Here is a 19480-nt window from a genome sequence, read left to right as displayed (position 1 = left end):
ATCAGGTGGATGTAAGAGGGCATGAGAACACCGCTTTCGGGCACGTTGTACTGCAGGCAGCAGTGTAGATCCCCACGTCCAATGGCGGCCTTTTTTTCTGATCTGTGTCTCCCTCTCAATTTGGGCATTGCTCTGGGATGTCCCATGATGTAACGAATAGAGCTCTGTGTCCCGTGATGTATGAACAAGAAAATAGGATTATTTTTAAAACCACTTACCTGTAAAATTCTTTGAGATTACATCACGGGACACAGAGCTCACCGTCCCTCTTCAGGATATATATATATATATATATATATATATATATATATATATATATATATATATATATATATATATATAGATAGATAGATAGATAGATATAGAGATACTTATTGCTTTGATACAAAACTGAGGTACTCTCCATATGGGAGGGGTTATATAGAGGAGGAACTCTCCTTACAATTAGGGTTTCCAGTGTCCAACACCTGAAGCTGGCTATCTAACCTATGATGTAATGAATAGAGCTCTGTGTCCCGTGATGTAATCCCAAGAAAAAGGAGTAAGCCAAACAGGTAAGCCGTTTAAAAAAAAAATAATAATAATTAGATCATGTCTTGTATACAGCGTTTCTGAATGGGACCAATTCATTATATCAGCTAATGTACTTTCTGGGTTCTGATGAGAAAAGTCACAGTGTCTGAATTCCTTTAGAAAGGACCTTACCAAAAATTGCATTTTTGTTGCAGAGGATGCCATGAACCTAACTTGTATCTTAGTGCATCACACAAGTCAAGTAAGTGACAGTTTTTAAGGTGTTCTGCATACAAACTGTGTGCTATACTGCATTGAATTGTATAGAAATTTACAGTGCTGCAATGGAAAAGGAAATTCAATTTTTAATAAAAATACATTTCACTCTACCTGGTGTGGACATTGTATATGCCAAATTATTTTCTTTATTTGCTATATTTTTTTCCACGAAAGTGGGGTTACTCTTTAAAATGGTTGTAAAGGCTATTTAAATTCTCTTCTGAAGTTCCCCTGCTGGCGCTCTCCGCTTCCAATTTCCTGCGTGTGCCTCCACAGCAAGCTGGGTGAACATGTGTGGGCACAGTTCCAAGCCAAGCTGTGTGCATCCACAGAGACACAAACAGTCGGTGTCGCTCGGCCACACCCAGGAGCGGACTGACCATCCGCGCACTTCGGGCATTGCCCGAGGGGCCGTAGCCAGTATGGGGCCCCATGACAGTTTCCACTTTGATCTGCCCGTCAATCACAGCTAGCCAACAGGTAGATTTGGTCCCAGATCCCTGCTCCCGGCTAAGGGATTGTAGTGCAAAAAGACCTCTCATGATGCTCTCCACCCCGCAGGCCCCTCCTTCCCTCCCATCCACCCCAGATGCTTGTATTTGTCATCACCTTGAATGGATGAGAAGCGAGGAAGGGCTGGCGGGGAGGAGCACATCATGAGAGGTCTGTTTACAGCCCCTTCCCACACTACTTTGCATCTAGGAATGAAAGTGCAGCTGTTTGCCAAGCATGTGCATCCCCATTGCCTTGCTGTGTGCCACCATGCCATGGCGTCTGCCCCATGCCATGATGTGTGCCCTCATTGCCCTGTGTGCCCCCATGCCCAGATGTGTGTGCCATAATGTGCACCCTATAATGCGTCCCATGACCTACTATGTGCCCTGTGATTTGCCCTGTGTGCCCTATGATGTGTCCTACTGTGTGCCCAATGCTCTACTATGTGCCCCACTGTGTGCCCAGTTCCCTCCTATTTTCCTTGTGATCTGCCCTGAGCCCTACTCCATGCCCCATGATGTGCGCCATGTGATGTGCCCTTCGCCATGCATTGTGCCTGAGATGTGCCCTGCTGTGTACCCCGTGATGCACCAGTCTGTGTCCTGCTGTGAGCACCATACTGTGCCCTAAAATGTGCCCTTTTGTACCATGTAATATGCCCCGCTGTGCCACAAAATGTATCCTCTTGTCCCCATGTAACATGCCCTGCTGTGCCTCATAATATGACATGTTGTCCCCATCAATGGGCTGTTGTCCCCATGTAATATGCCACAATGTGCTCTGCTATGCCCCATAATGTGCCCTTATGCCCCATGCAATATACTCTGCTGTACCCCATAATGTGCCCTTCTGCCCCATGTAATCTCTACTGTGACCGATAATTTGCCCCTCTGCCTCCCCCCATGTAATGTGCCCTTTAATGTTCCCTGTTGCCCCCCTCCCCAGTGTAATGTGTCCTACTGTGCCCCCAGCCTGTAATGTGCCCCATAATGTGCCCAGTTGCTCCCCATGTAGTGTACCCTCCTGCCTCCCACACACACATACTGTGCCCTCCTGACCCCCTGTGCACTGACCTACTGACTCCTAAACTTTGCCTTGCTTCCCCCCATGCTGTGCCCTGCTGCCCCCTTGTTTACTGTGCTTGCTTGACCCCCCCTTGCTCTGCCCTGCTGCCCCCTGTGCACTCTCAGGCTAGACCCAGAATTGAGCATCTGTGAAGAACAATGCAAGCACAAGTTTCACATTAAATAGGTCAATTTTAATATTTATTCAATTTTTATGCCATTTATAAAAATACTTGTTATATCAACAGCTCACTGATAATACCAATGTTCCATGAGCTGTATAAACGGAACAAATTTTTTCAGGGGTTCCCTGAGATCTTAAAATTTTTGCCAAGAATTCCTTGGTAAAAGAGGTTGAGAAACCCTGCTTTATTGGTTTTCCAGCTTTAAGTCTCCCCTTCTTTAGCCACTCTGCCTCCTCAGCCCTGTCCCACCCTCTAGCCTGTCGTGAACCAACTAGTTTTGATAACGCAGAGGATGTGTCCACGCAGTGAAAGCTGGGTGGGTGGGGCTTTGTGTGGGTGTGGCTTGTGTGGGCGGGGACCCATGATCTCCGGTTGCCCGGGGGTCTCATGAGTTGTCAGTCCACTGCTGGCCACACCACCGCTCCCTCCTCACATGATTTGAATGACGACAGCTGGAGCCATTGTCTTTTGCTGCTGCCTGAGTCTCCTATGAGACCAGGAAGTAAAGAAAGGAGACCTTAAGCCAAGCACAGGGCTGGATCACTGACAAGATCAGGTAAGTGTTTTGGGCGGGGGGGGGGGGGGGCAAGTATAGAGTGAGGGATTGCCCCAAAGGGTACGCACAAAAAGCTGCTGCTGGATCAGAAAGGGTAAACAGGATCCAAACGTATCCCATCCATATATACAGATTTTGCTCTCCCAGTGATGGACACAGCAGCTCTTCTTGACCTTAGGGTTATATCGCCCATTTAGGAGAGGACTAGGCAGAAAGTGTTAAAAACAGCAACACTTGCACAGTACCCTTCTGGCTATAACCCCTCATACTGTATCCAGCAGCTCAGTTTGTCAAAACCAGTACAAACATAAATAGGAGGGGTGGGTGCTGTGTCCGTCAATAAACTTCATAGAAAAGGATTTTACGGTGAGTACAAAAATCCTATTTTATTTTATCGTTCAACGGGCACAGCAGCTCTTCTTGACCTTAGGGACGTCCCCAAGCAGTGTAAAAAATGAGCGGTGGGAACAGCAAACAACAATAACTCCACTCATAACAACCAGAGGTCCTCAACGGAGGAGTTGCAACCTTAAACAGCCACTTGCAAAACCTTGCGGCCGAAGCAAGCATCCGAAGATGTGCTCACATCAACCTTGTAAAATTTAGTGAAAGTGGGAACGGACGACCAAGTTGCCTGGGAAACAGACGTTTGATGTCGGAAAGCCCAGGAGGCACCAATTGCCCTGGTAGAATGCCCTGTGACAGGAAAGGGAGGTGCCCGTCCCCTTATGGCATAAGCCTGAACCACAATCTGTCTGTGGACAGATAGAGAAATAGTGGTCGATGAGACCGGCAGTCCCTTCTTTGGACCAGCCACCAATACAGAGAGTCCGACCTCCGAAAAGGAGCCATAGCAGACTGATGCATAGCCCGGACCACGTCCAAGGAATGCAACGCCACCTCTTTGGGGTGTGACAGCCAAGGACATAAGGACGGAAGCACCACGTCCCCATTTAGATGAAAGGCCAAAACAACCTTTGATAGAAACGAAGGCTGCAGACGCAGCACCGCCTTATCCTTGTGGAGGATCAAGTAGGGAGACTTGCAAGATAAGGCCGCCAACTCAGAAACCCTCCTGGCAGATGTAATGGCCACTAGAAAGACTACTTTCTGAGAGAGGGTCAATAAAGGAATCTCCATAATGTTTTCAAACGGCGGTTACTGAAGCACAGAGAGCACCAGATTTAAATTCCACCTAGGTAGCGGTGGTCGAACCGAAGGGGCCCATGTAGAACCCCCTGAACAAACTTACTCACCAATGAATGAATTGCTAAGGGACGCTGAAAAAAGACAGCCAAAGCTGATATCTGCCCCTTAATGGTGCTTAATGCAAGTTTCTGATCCACTCCTCACTGCAAAAACAGCAGGATCCTGGAAACTGAATATGTACGTGGACGCCACCCCATCTCCTCACACATTGAGATGTAGGCCTTCCACATACGATGATAAATCTTCAGAGAAGATGACTTCCGTGCCCTCAACATAGTGGATATTACCAAATCAGATAGACCTCGGTCCCTTAGCACCTGGCTTTCAACAGCCACGCCGTTAAAGCCAGTGACCTTAAAGCAGGATGACGTATTGGACCTTGCGACAGAAGGTCCTCTCGCATCGGCAGTCGCCAAGGAATATCCGTCACCATTCTTACTATGTCTGCGTACCACGGACGCAGGGGCCAATCTGGCAATCTTACCGGAATTACCGTAATCCCCTCGGCCTCCACTCTGCGAAGCAGACTTGGAAGAAGTTGAGTGGGGGAAAAGCCTAAATTAGTCGATAATGCCACCAACACATCTGCTGCAGGATCCTTTGACCTGGCCACAAACCTTTCGATTGAGTCGAGAAGCCAGGAGATCCACATCTGGTGTGCCCCATCCAGACGTAGCGACCATTCCCCTTGGTCCAGCATCTAACGACTTAGGTAGGCTGCTTGCCAGTTTTCTATGCTCGGAATGTACATAGCCGACAGAGCCGGCACGCGCCACTCTGCCCCCCGCAGGTTGCGAGCAACCTCCAGTGCTGCAGCCAAGCTCCTTGTTCCTCCTTGATGATTGACATATGCCACTGCCGTGGTGTTGTCTGACTGGATCCTGACCGGACGCCCCTGCAGCCTCCGTGACCTCTGTGGAGAGGCACCGCCTGATTGCCCGAAGTTCCAGCATGTTGATCGGCAGGCGGGATTCTTCCTGGGTCCACCGACCCTGGGCTGACTGTACGCCCCAAACTCCCCCCCAACCGGTCAGGCTGGCGTCCATTGTGATCACCGTCCAATGAAGAGGAAGGAACGACTTCCCGGACCGAAGAGCAGGCGACCTCAGCCACCAGAGCAGGGAGTCCCCAACTAGCTGGCTCACTTGAATTTGAAAATCCAGGGACAACGGAGATTTCTCCAATCTTGACAAGATCTCCTTTTGCAAGAGTGTGGAATTGAGCATACGGTACCGCCTCGAAAGTGGCTACTATGAGACCCAGGACTCACATGCAAAAATGCAGCGACGACCACCTGCGGGACACTAACAACTTCACCGCAGCTTGAAGAGTCTGCAGCTTGTCCGAAGGAAGAAAGACTCTCGCCTCTGAGGAGTCCAGAAGCAGGCCCAGGTACTCCAAGCGTTGAGTTGGCACCAACACAGACTTCTGCAGGTTCAGGACCCAACCAAACTCCCGCAGAGTTTGCATGGAGCTTGCAACATCCTCCCTTAATTCTGAGGCGGAAGCTGCCCTCAGAAGAAGGTCATCCAGTTAAACCCACGATTGCGATCCCTCGCTGCCTTAGCAAAGCCAAAATTGGGGCTAGCAGCCAAAACGGAGAGCCACAAATTGTTAGTGCTCATTCCCGACCGAAGAGACTTCTAATGCTTCATGCATATGGGGACATGCAAGTATGCGTCCTTGATGTCCAGGGACATGCCCCTGATGGAGTGAAGTGACCACTGAGCGAACTGATTCCATCCTGAACCTTTGTACTTTCACAAAGCTGTTGAGGGCCTTGAGGTCCAGGACCAGACGGACCCCTTCCTTCTTTGGGACCACAAACAGATTGGAGTAGAATCCCTGAAACCTTTCCGGCGTCTGTACAGGTACTATCACCCCGCGCAACAGCAGGTACTGTACTGCCCCAAACAGGGCCTCCCAACGAGCCGGAAGAAGATGAAGGAAAAAAATCTAGCGGACAAGAAAGAAACTATGTTGTACCCTGAGGAAACCAGTTCGCAGACCCACTGGTCGGAAAGTAGGGAGGTCCACTGGGCTGCAAACTCTCGAAGACGAACCTTCACCTGAGAGTCGGGCAGGGGCAAACCTTCATGCAGTAACAGATTTGCGTGAAGGCTTGCGAAACCAGGGACACTTTTGTCCCTCAGTAGGCACCTTGTCGGACTGGGAACGCTTACCTGCCGACCCGGGCGCACGTAAAATCCGCTTCTGAGCAGGAAAGGAGGGCCCTTGCCTACAGCGTGGCTCTTTCCCTTTTCTGGACTGTGGGAGTAATGTACTCCTACCCCCAGTAACATTCTTAATAATGTCATCCAGCGAGGCTCCAAATAGCCTCTTTCCCTGGAAGGGCAAGTCCCAGACCAGCATTTCAGCCAAGACAGGTGACGTAGCACTACTGCTGATACTGAGGCTCTAGAGAGCAAGGGGGCTGTATCTAAGGCCGTATCACAGACATAATTAAGGCCCTGCACCAACTGGTCTGCCAGCTCCACACAGACTGGGGAAGCCTGTTGCTTCTGCAATTCACGGTGCAACAATTTAGCCCATTCAGTAAGCGTCTGTGATACCAGAGCCCTGGCTAACACTGGCCGCAATGCTGACCCCACCATGGTAAACATGGACTGGGCAACCGCCTCGGCCCTTCTGTCGGCAGGGTCCTTGAAAGCAGGAGTCCCTTCCACCGCAATGGTGGTTACCATATTTAACCTGGACACCGGAGGGTCAACAATTGGAGGAGATGGCCATTTCTTCAGGCGATTGTACTCAAAGGGGTAACTTCCACCCTGGCAAAGGCCTCCAGGACCGCTGACAAAGCGTCCATAGGCACCACAGGTGCAGGGAAACCAGTTGTAAGAGCAGGGATATCTGGGGAAGAAACACCAGCTTCTGACGCCATGCTGACCCACACTCGCCTGTCACCACTTAGGGACCTAAGGCAAGTCACACAAAAAGTCCACCCTCCTAGCTGCCAAGACTGAGCGGCCCCCCGCAGGACTCACCACCCTGACCCAAGTACCGCGCTGTGCTGCTGTCCGCTCTCCCCTGTGTCATCCACGAGGTGTCTGTGTGGAAAGCGTGCTGTTCTAGAAGAAAACAAGCATCCAGTTCTAGAGGCAAAATTACCTAGGCTACTAGAAAATGGCCTCTGGCCGCCTCAGCAAAAACGTCTGAGGGGACCAAGAATATGGCCGCCAAACTACTAGAAAATGGCTGAAAGGCAAAAAACTGGCTGTGGCTATAAAAAAATGGCCGCAGGCCCAGGAAAATTGCAGCTGCTCGTGCGGCGGCCTCCCCACGTCTCACACAGCACAAACACCCCGTAGCCCAGAAACAGGGAAGAGGATAAGTGGACCCCAAACAACCAGCTCAGCCCCCTGCCAGTTATGTGCATCGCACCCCCATTTGCCCATTCAAACAGTGGCCCATAGCATGGGGAGGAGGGAGGGGACAGGGAGAGAAGAAAGGGAGATTTAAAGACCCCATGGTCGACCTCCCAGGGAATGCCCAGCTGTTCCATCCTGCCGAGACAGTTGGAACCATAGTTACCCCTCCTGCAGGGACTGATGGACGCATTCCACAGACAGACCCATCACCCGAGCAGTACAGGGTGGCTGCTGGCCAGGGCACACTGTGACACAGACAGCAGTAGCCCGGTCATATGTGTGCCCCCGGAGCATAAAGCTCATCGGCCGCCCCTGGATTAGATGTCCTGGCCGACTCAGTGTGTAGCTAGGGCTAGCTCACGCTTGATGGCCAGGCTGGGGAGACTACAAGGATCTATATTATCCAGCCTGTCACCCAGCCCAGCTGTTGATTGTAGATCACAGGAATCAAAAATGCAGAAAAAACAAAAAAAAATTCCCAGGTCCTTCTATTTTTTTAGTCAGAAATAAACGGAGCTGCTGGATGCAGTGTGAGGGTTATAGCCGGTAGGACCGCCCCCTGGGTGGTACTGTGCAAGTGTTGCTGTTTTTAACACTTTCTGCCTAGTCCTCTCCTAAAGGGGCGATATAACCATAAGGTCAAGAAGAGCTGCTGTTTCCGTCAATGAACGATAGAGAAAGTAGAAACGGTTTGTTTCTTAGAGCAGAGAAAAGATTCATACATTCCTCTAGGGCAGGGGTGTCAAACTGGCGGCCCTCCAGCTGTTGCAGAACTACAAGTCCCAACCTGCCCCTGCCTTTGAGTTATGCTTGTAACTGTCAACCTTGCAATGCATCATGGGACTTGCAGTTTGGCAACAGCTGGAGGGCCGCCAGTTTGACATCTCTGGTCTAGGGCATTAGAAAAAAAACTAAGGCATGCTGGTTTCACATAAATTTAAGCAGGAAAATGCAAATTTTACCTGAATTTCTTCCTCATACATCTTCCTGCTGAGGTCACTCTTCGTTTGGGATCTTTTGCCCACAAAAACAACAGAAGCAGCCTGAAAGATAAGACTAGAATGTGTGACAAAACAGTGACAGTGGTTCAAATTAAATGCCCCAATGGCGGAAGAAGAAATTAAAATAAAAGGAGGACTTTTGACATACCTGTGAATTTTGACTCTTGAAGTGCAGTACAGGACACATAATTTTATTCACAGACCATAGGTTATATGCTGCTACCTTTTAGGTGATTTAACAGTGGCTAAAGCTTTGCTCAGTCTACCCCCTTTGTATCCCCATCCAATCCATGAGGCTCCAATTTAGTTAGCAAACAATAGAGAGATCACAGAGAAGAGATTGGAGGGAACTGTGTCCTGTAGTGTACGCCAAGATATGGAATTTACAGATTTGTGAAAATTCCTCTCATCTTTATTCATAGATCATAGGATGTCCCCAACAATCATCCAGGGATGATTGCAAACATTACAGGCTGGACTCACCACTGTGGGGTGCAGGTATGGTTCACAAAATGGGCTCAAGAGTCACCAACCTGGAAACTGCTCATGAGCCCTGAAGGTAATAAGCAGTCAGATCTTAACAGAAGTGTCAATTGATGTAAGTAGTTAAATCTGGTGAAGAGATAATAGGAAGACCTTCTGCAAAGAGAGAAAGTGTCCGCCACCTAAGGAGACTTGAGACTTGAAGACAACAAAGTGGTTTTAAAGCTTTAGGGTTTTTACCTTAATGCATAAGGAACCTTCTGTGCTACATGTTCCCCTCGAGCCCCCCCCCCCCCCTTTTTATACTTATCTGTGCACGAGAGCAGTGACTCTCTGGACTTTCTCCCTCCTCACTGGGCATATTGATAGCAGCGAGAGCCAGTGGCTCACACTGCTGTCATTCAATTGAATGAATGGCAAAATCATTGCACGAGCACGCAAGTATGACATGTTTATTATTTTAATCCAAAAACCCTTAGCTTTAACATCACTTTAAGCCTCACAGAGTGTGTGGGGTTATATGGGGACACTAGGGGATAAAAAAAAAAAAAGGCTCCCAGCAAACCTTTTGACAGTGTCCAATCAGCTGAAGATGGTGGCATAAAATGCATCATTTATGAAATGATTGCTGTGTACTGTACACAAAAGATACTTCCAAAGTAACCACCACAACAAAAACACACAATCTATAATGATATTTGAAGTATAGTACAATAATCTGGACATTACTGCATGCTGGACTCTTCATACACGCGGCAAGCTTATGAATTAGAAGTTAATAGACTCATCACACAAATGTTTAGTCAATGTATCAAAACAAAGAAAACAGAATGGAGCAACTGAGGATCAGTAACCTACCTCACTGGCCTGTAAGTGGGACAGCAGTTTCCGCAGCTGACTTTTCTCATCATTAGTTTGTGCATGTCTAAGAATACCCATCAACTCCTCTCTGCCCACCTCTTCCTCTAAAGTAATGCCTTTCTCATCTTTAACAAAAAATAAATAAAAACATAATGAACACATCTTAGCATAGGCTACAACTTCCCTGGCTGTCAAACGTTTAACTCATTTGAACAGATTTTAACATTTCACTTAAAATTAGACAATGGTATGATTTAGTTTTGTACCAACAGAAATTTTAATTCAACATCATTATAACAAGGAAAACACAAATGGTTTGTAAATTACTGCATTATAATTCCCTACCCAGGAAAATTGTGTGGCTTTACAAGGACACAAACCACCTAAATCAATGCACTATGAATTTTACACAAACCCCTTAGCTACAGTGTCTTCTTCCAATCGGAAGTAACAAAAATTTTCAATTAATTCATAGAAAACATCCTGCATGCATACAAGGGATGTCTTAACAAAAATGATGGCCATTATCCAGTAATTTTTAATGGCCAATAAAACCTAACAGCATTTTTGCACTGAATAATGCTACTTGAATGTACATGAAATACAGAAACACAGCAAATTAAATGGGATTTTTGTACTTACCGAAAAATCTATTTCTAAAGGTTCATTGAGGGACACAGTAATTTAGATACAGGAGGACTGGACAATGTCAAAAAAAAACAGCCCAGGATAACCCCTCCTACTCTCAGCATTCCTTAGTTTTGTGGTAAAACAGTAACAAAAAGATGCCCATAAACACACGGGTGGGACCTGTTTCCCCTTAACAGACTCCAAGAAATTAATTTTAAAGTATGTACAAAAATTCTAGTCTCTTTCTCGACCATTGAGGGACACAGGGCTTCAGAGATTGAGGGGTGGGCAAGAGCAAACAAAAGACTAACAGGCCAACAAAAACAACAAACCTGGGGACTGCCTGCAGCTCAAAGAACTGCCTGAAGGACCTTATGCCCAAAGCTGGCATCAGATGATGCCTGAACATCCACCCAGTAAAATCTGAAAAACATATCAACAGAAGACACTAGGTGACAGCTTTTCAAATCTGTAATACAGTTGCTTTATGCCAAAAAGCCCAAGATGTTCTCACAGATTTAGTAGAGTACTCCCTAACATGAAAGGATGATCCAAACCTTAAGGCCATATAATTGGATCTTGGTCTGTCTGAGTCACTTGAAAAATGGTGTAACCAGAAAGCAGGTCCCCACTTACAGGGACAATCAGGAATGACCGAAAGAGGAAGTGATGGCTGCGAGGCAAACTTGCGCAGCACAAATTACATCCAGGCAATATAGGAAGATGATCTAGCCTTAACACCACCTTGTTCTTGTGTAAAACCAGACAGGGCCTCTTACAAAATAAAGCCGCCAGCTCAGATGCTTGACTTGCAGAGGTGATGGCATCAAGAAACAAAATCCTGTGAGGGAGAGTGGAAAAGGGAATATTCTTGAACAGTTCAAAAGGCATTTATTTATTTTTTTGTGTGAAGAAAACAAATTTAGATCCCGCCGAGTCATGAGGGAGCACGCAGTGGGAGCCACATGGGACACACCGTGCACAAAAGACGCTTATAATCTCTGTGGTTAGGGCTAGCCGTCATTTGTGCTATTTTACACATGTCTGCAGTGAAATACTTCCTGATTAAATCATATAAACTGGCCATGACTGATGGAGTCAAGAGAGATGGCACAGACTTTAGCAGAGGGCAAAGTTTCAGGCTGTCCTTGTCAGGCACCTCAGGGGGGACACTGCAGACAGCCCTGGAACCATTAGTGGAGTCAGCTGGAGGCATGTGGTACAACAGGGCTACTCTCCATGTGCCTAGAATCAGACACGCTGCACCATAAGGTAATAAACCCATAGTAATCGACACAACCATTATCATACACCCTCTGGCTATAGCCGCCATGCACACAATATAGTTCCCATTTCTCTTCTTCCTAAGACCAGACTCCCTTTCTCTTGCGCCCTTTGGAATGCTCGCTCTCTTTCTGTAACAAACTCACCTCCCTCCACCTTGCTTCATGAATCCAACACTGCATCCTCTGCTGCTCTTTCCCATGGTGGTCTTATTTGGACTCACTACCCAAGACCGCAAAGGAGGGGGTGTTGGAATCCTTTTAGACCCACATAGCACCTTTCAAGTACTTCACCCACCTCCCTCTCTCTCCTCACTTGAGGCGCACTGCATTCATCTCTTATCCCCAGTTTCTCTGTGATCTACTGGCCCCCTAGTCCAGTATCATCCTTTCCTGATGACTTCTCTGCCTGGCTACCCTACTTTCTCTCTTCTGAAATCCTCACAATCATTCTTGGAGACTTCAACATCCCTACTAATACTAACATTCCTGCAACTTCCAAACTTCTCAGTCTAACCTCCTCCTTTGATCTGAAGCAATGGATGCATGCTCCTATTCACTCTGAAGGCAATACCCTTGACCTTGTCTTTTCCCACCTATGCACTCCATGCAACCTTTCCAACTATCCTTACCCTGTCTCTGATCACTACCTTATTAGGTAATGATCAGTCTCTTCACTCTCTCCCTCACCTCTGCCTCCTCACCCTCCATACACCTAACGGTTATCCGCAGAAACATTCACCATCTCAACCCTTCTCTTCTCTGCGAATGACCACCTCTATGACAAAATCGCACCTCTGTCCTGAACCAACCTAGCCACTTCTGTCTACAACACTTCACTTTTAGCCTCACTGGACACATTGGCCCCACTCACTACACACAATCAGGCCCCTTCCCCTTCAACCCTGGCAAGCAGATGAAACTAGAAGTTTGAAAAAACACAGGCATGCTCTCGAGCGCCTGTGGTGTAAGACAAAGTCCCAGAAAGATTTCAGCCAGTATAAATCTGCCCTCCAAAAATACAATTCCAGTCTCTTCACTGCCAAGCAGACCTATTTCATCACTCTCATTAAAAACGTATCATCCCGTCCCTGCCAACTCTTCTCTGCCTTCAACTCTACTTCGCCCTCCACCCACCAACTCACTCACTGTCCAGAAGATCGGCAATCACTTCAAACAGAAAATTCATTTCAGGAGGATTTCTCTACTGTTCAGATACTCTCCATGCTTCCCCCTCATATCCCCAGGTACAATCATTACTTCCCTCTTTCAACCCCACCACTATAGAAAAGGTTGCTAAATTACTTTCCAACTTCCATCTTACCACCTGCCCTCTGAATCCTGTTCCCTCGCAAATGCTACATTCACCCTCTAGCTCTATTCTACACTCCCTAACCCACATCGTCAATCTCCCTCTTCCTTCTGGCATCTTCCCCAACTACTTAAAAACATGCACTCATCAGCCCCATACTTAAAAAGCCCTCACTGGACCCATCCAATCTAAACCTACGCCTCATCTCATTGCTCCCCTTTTTATCCAAACTCCTTGAACATCTAGTCTACAACCGACTGAGCATTCAAACCTTGTCGATAATAGCCTTCTTGATCCCCTTCAGTCTGGATTTTGTCCTCAACATTCCACAGAAACTGCTCTCCTAAAACTAAAACAATCTACTAACAACCAAAACTAAGGGACACTATTCTGTACTCTTACTCCTGGACCTCTCTGTTGCCTTTGATATGGTTGAACACCCCCCTCCTCTTCAAAAAACTCCATGCCTTTGGTCTCCGTGACTGTACTCTTCGCTGGTTCTCTACCTACTTATTCAACTGCACCTTTAGCGTTACCTACAATTCTACTTCCCCCTCGCCTCTTCCTTTCTCTGTTGGGGTCCCCCAAGGTTCTGTTCTTGGACCTCTCCTATTTCCTCCCTGGGTCAGCTGATAGCCTCACACGGCTTCCAATACATCGCTACGCTGACGACACTCAAATCTATTTCTTTACCCCTCAACTCACTCCTTCAGTCTCCTCACGTATAACTATTTTACTAATCAGAGATCAGTCTGTATGTCGCACCACTTCCTCAAACTTAATCTATCCAAAACCGAACTTATATCATTTTTCTTCCCCCACTTGCCACTTCCCCTGATCTCTGTCAAAATTGATGGCACAACTATTAGCCCATCCCCACATGCCATGGTCCTAGGAGTAGTCCTGGGCTCTGAACTCTCCTTTAAGCAGCAAATCTAATCACTGTACAAATCTTGCCGCTTCAACCTCCGGAACATCTCCAAAATAACCAATGACACAACAAAGCTCTTATTTCACAACTCCCTCCTCATTGGCCTACCTCTGCATACTCTATCCCCCTTCAGTCCATCAGGAATGCTGCTGCCAGACTCATCCACCTTACCAACCGCCCTGTCTCTGCTACTCCTCTCTGTCAATCTCTCCACTGGCTTTTGCTTACCCAACAAAATTAAATTCTAAATACTAACTACCTACAAAGCAATCCACAAATCTGCCCCCAGCTACACCACTGACCTAGTCTCAAAAACACTAAGCTAATCGTTCTCTTCGTTCTTCTCAAGACCTCCTGCTCTCTAGCTCACGCATCACCTCCTCCCATGCTTATCTCCAGAGCCTCTCCAAGCTTTTGGAACTCCTTACCCCAATCTATCCCCTACTCAATTAGCTTTTAGATTACCCCTGAAAACCCTCCTCTTCAGAGAAGCCTATCCTACCCACACCTAACAACTGTATTTTAATTTTGCCCATCTGATCATCCCCCACAGCTACTACCCTTTTGTTCCACTTGACTCTCCCTTCTAGATTGTAAGCTCTAATGAGCAGGGCCCTCTGATCCCTCCTGTATTGAATTGTATTCTAATGTAAATGTACTGTCTTCCCCGATGTTGTAAAGTGCTGCACAAACTGTTGGTGCTATATAAATCCTGAATAGTATGAGGCTAGGCCCCAGATGCTCACAAACCCAGCTGCTTGGGGAAGCAGTTGTAGGATCAAGCGGCCGAAGATGACCAAGTGACTCTTTGCAAGTAGAGTGGGGGAGCTACGGGTGTCTCCTGCAAAAAGAGCAGCAGCAGGAAGGGGCTTCCTCAAAGACGAATGGGAGGAAACAGCGCAAATCTCACATGCCACACTGGATGTTGGCAATGCTCAATCCTTCCGCATTTATCCATTCCTCGTTAAGCTCAACGGAAAGCTGTAATTTTTACAACATGCAGTGGTGCTAGCAGCATCTCACAAAGTGAATCCTCGGATACAGTGTCATGCTAAAACAGTGCCATGGTTCTGAAAAGTGCTCTGCAGCCAACTTTTGCAGGTCTGGAAAGCCTAAAAATGCATTGTCTGAAGGTCACATTCCAGACTAGATCTGCATTTTCAAGTCCAGCGTGGTGTGGGTACAGCACTCCAAAGTCAGGCTGAAAAAAGGCTAATACATATAATTGAATATAGAGCCCACCTCAGTAGTGATGTAGCTAACACTCGTTTCAAGAAAAAAAAAAAGTAGCTAAAGTTAGACTTTTCTCAGGAGGAGCATAGAAAAGTGATCTATCCTCTTAAGACACTAGCAAAAATATTGACACATGCTGGGAGTAGGAGTTGTTTCCTGGACTGAGACACTATTTTCTTGTTGTGGCCCAGCCAGTGCCCAATCTGCCAGTAAGTGGCAGTATAAGCCAACAGTTTCTAAATTCCTGTGTCCGAGTCTTTTAACTGATTCAGCCACGGAAGAGCAGAGCACTTTTTACGATTCAGCACTGCGTCGCTTTAACTGACAATTGCACAGTTGTGCGACGTTGTACCCAAACTAAATTTACATCATTCCCCCCACCAAAATAGAGCTTTCTTTTGGTGGTATTTGATCGCCTCTGTGTTTTTTATTTTTTGCGCTATAAGCAAAAAAAAAAGCGACAATTTTGAAAAAAAAAGAAAAACGCATTATTTTTTACTTTTTGCTATAATAAATATCCCCCATAAAATATATAAACACACAATGTTTTCCCTCAGTTTAGGCCAATATGTATTCTACATATTTTTTGAAACCTGCTCTTCTGGGGTCCCTCGGCGGCTGTCTCTGCTTCTTCCCACAGGTGCTTCTCACGTTCATGCGAGCTCCCTCGCATTGGTGAGAAGCACCTGCGGGCGCGCTCCCGTGATACAGCCGGCGGCTATAGCCGCTCGCTGTATCACAAGGCCCCGCCCCCGGCGCGCTGCATCATTGGGTGTGATTGACAGCAGCGCGAGCCAATGGCTGCGCTGCTTTCAATCCATCCACTCCAGCCAATCAGCGGCCAGGCTGAGCGGCGAAGAGGACGGCGGGGGCGAGCGCGGGATTTTCAAGGGGTTAGGCAAGTAAAACGGGGGGACTGGGAGCGCCGGCAGTGTCAGATGTTTTTTCATCCTTAATGCATAGAATGCATTAAGGTGAAAAAACATTTACCTTTACAACCCCTTTAAGGTACCGGCAGGGGGGGGGTCCCGGCCCCTCTGTGCAGTAGGCGGAGTGCTGTACACTCTTTTTTGTTTTATCAGACTCCTTGGTACAAGGAACAGACCACTACATACAGTATTATTATCCCCCCCCCCCCGAAGTAAATGTGATGATGCAATATAACTATGTAAGGTTTTCCCTGTCGATGCTGCACGAGGGATGTGGTATTGGGGGGGGGGTGCACTCTCAGGATACCCCTTCCATGCCAGGTAGGAGGGGGCCTTGGTCCACGAACTCTGGGGGGGGCGAACTACACTATGACACCCAGCGAGGGAACAGGGACTACCCTGGTACTGCAATCTCAGCGCCCTATGTAGAGATATGCTGACTCGAGAATGAGGGACTTATTCACCCTATACCTGAGGGGGAGGGGGGTATGCCCTGGGGGGTGGACGGACCATAGTTTGAATGGGGACTATTGAGCCTACGCCGCTGGCTATTTCCCTTCCTCTCTGTTGGGTGGGGATTTGTAGTTACATGAGTTAGATAATGGGAATGTGGTCACGAATCTCTATTCAAGGTTTAGAAGATATACGGGGTTATTACACCTACAGGTATTACCAGGTTCATGCTCAGGAAATGAGTATTGTATGTAAGCTATATGGATATAAGTAATACATATCTAGGAGCCTATGTTATTTTTCCTTTTCATAACCTAGCCTCCCCACTCTTGGCTTACAGCCGTCACCATTTATGTTGTGTTTTATGCCACTACATCTTGAGGTGGGGGGAGCAGTGGGTTCCCTGCTGGCTGTTTCTTTCCACGACCCCAATTACGCCTGCGCTCGATTACCAGTTCTGTATTGGAGAGTATCTTAGCACCATTTTGCTAATTTTTAGAACTTTAGAATACACTTATTGCATCTAAACGCTACTTCTTTTTCGCTCTCATTTTACCATCTTCTTACCTCAAGCCCTCTCCCCCACACCCTTACCCACCGATCCTAACCCTTTGTCTGTAACCGGGGACCGTGGAAGCAGTGAATGTGCTCTCACTAAACACTAAGGGCCTAAATGTACCAGAAAAAAGGCGCATGCTGCTACAAGATCTACGCTGTCTTAAAATTGACCTAGCGTTAGTCCAAGAGACACATTTCAAAGGCGGAAATCTCCCCATATTGAAAAACAAATTCTTCCCGATGGTGTACCACTTCACAAACGCGACCACTAAGTCCCGTGGCGTGTCTATACTAATTTCCCGCACCGTCCCTTGGAAGTGCATATATGTAAAAACTGACCCGGAGGGACGATATATGTTCCTCAAGGGCATGATTGGCGATGTCGAAGTGACCCTAGCAAATATCTACGCCCCTAACAGCCACCAAGATCATTTCATCACCAAGACATTAGATACGTTACTCGAGAGGCCAACTGATACTAGGGGGCAACTTTAATGTCCCACTAATCCCCACCGAAGATACTTCCTCGGGACATTCCTCAATTACACCTGGCACTAGGAAACGCATTGCACGCTCTTTACACAAGGCACAACTGATTGACGCCTGGAGTCTCCTACACCCGACCGAAAGGGACTACACCTTTTACTCTACTCCACATAAACAGTATTCAAGGATTGACTACTTTTTAAACCCTCATACCCAATTGCACGCCATCCACAATTCCTCAATTGGACCTATTACGTGGTCTGACCATGCCCTGTCATACGCCCTGAATGACAACATCGCCTCCAGATGAAAGACCTGGAGATTAAATGAAAGTCTCCTATATGATGAAGAGGTACTTAAGGACGTAGTCAGGGAACTGGACTGTTACTTTAAGACCAATAACACTGACAGCAACCCCGGTATCCCTCTACAACCTACGGACACCACCCTCCCCACAACCCCAAAATCGAGGACTATCAACTCAGGTATGCCCAAATTGCCCGCTGAATCAAGCGAGTTGCTTGATGATCCCATAACAATGGAAGAGATAAAGTCGACGGTAGGGGCCACTAAGCTAGGGAAAACCCCAGGCCCAGACGGGCTCACTGCTCAATATTACAAAATATTATTACCGTCCCTCGGGGAATTTATATAATAAATTCTTTAACTCACTGGGTTCCGACACAAAATTCCCACGAGACACCCTATCGGCACATATCACAGTGATCCCCAAAGAAGGCAAAGACCCTACTACATGCATGAACTATAGGCCAATCTCACTACTCAATGCAGACCTGAAAATTTTTACGAAAATATTATCTACCAGGATCCAACTATATCTCCGTCACCCTTGTACACTTGGACCAGGTTGGATTTATCCCAACCAGGGAGGCAAGGGACAACACAATCAAAGTCCTTATCCTTCTGCATGTGGTCAACAAGAATAAGACTCCCTGTGTCTTCTTAAGCACGGAGAAGGCCTTTGACAGGGTGAACTGGCAATTCATGACCTCAGTCTTAAAACACATGGGCAACACGATGCTGAATTGGATAAACTCAATCTACACAGACCTTTCGGCTCGTGTCCATGCCAAAGGTGTCCTATCAGACTCCTTTGTGATCAACGGGACATGCCAAGGGTGCCCATTGTCCCCTCTTGTCTTCGCCCTGTCACTGGAACTACTAGACTACTGGAGGGCTCTCCAACTCAGTCATTATCTCAAATTAATACCTCCACCCAAAAATTTCAACCAAACCTTGACCACTTACGAAACCTACTGTTCAGAAGAGGGCGCCATGCCCCATACTCTGTCTGCCACTTATCTGTTGATTTCACCACCGGATGCCCATCAATTGCAATGCCTCGAAGCGTGGGAAAGGCATATGCAGTGTACCCTTACGACGCGACGAAAACAAAATATCCTTCACTTTACATATAGATGATCAATATGCACAAAGATGCAGGAGATCACCTACAAATTGGTCACCAGATGTTACAATACCCCCGCAAAATTACAAAAGATCTTCCCATCTTCCTCAGATTGTTGCTGGAGATGTCAGGGAGATCGGGGAACGATCCTTCACATCTTCTGGAGCTGCCCCATTTTGGAGCAGTTCTGGAAGACTATCC

At 47.2% G+C, this 19480-nt stretch overlaps 1 protein-coding gene across 5 annotated transcripts in view; it reads right to left on the bottom strand.

Annotated features, from left to right (window-relative positions):
* Positions 1-19480, bottom strand: part of TPCN1 (two pore segment channel 1) — a 186044-nt gene that overhangs the window by 13610 nt on the left and 152954 nt on the right. For all 5 annotated transcript variants that reach the window (XM_077461259.1, XM_077461260.1, XM_077461256.1 and 2 more), the window contains 2 exons: positions 10033-10160; positions 8653-8733 (listed from right to left, as the gene is read on the bottom strand). In XM_077461259.1, the coding sequence (XP_077317385.1) occupies positions 8653-8733; positions 10033-10160 (209 nt within the window). The remainder of the gene's footprint in view (positions 1-8652; positions 8734-10032; positions 10161-19480) is intronic.

Source organism: Lithobates pipiens, unplaced genomic scaffold (genome assembly GCF_037356315.1).
Source record: "Lithobates pipiens isolate NorthernLeopardFrog02 unplaced genomic scaffold, aLitPip1_a1.2 Scaffold_3, whole genome shotgun sequence".
NCBI lineage: Eukaryota > Metazoa > Chordata > Amphibia > Anura > Ranidae > Lithobates > Lithobates pipiens.
This window is presented reverse-complemented; position numbering and strand designations above follow the sequence as displayed.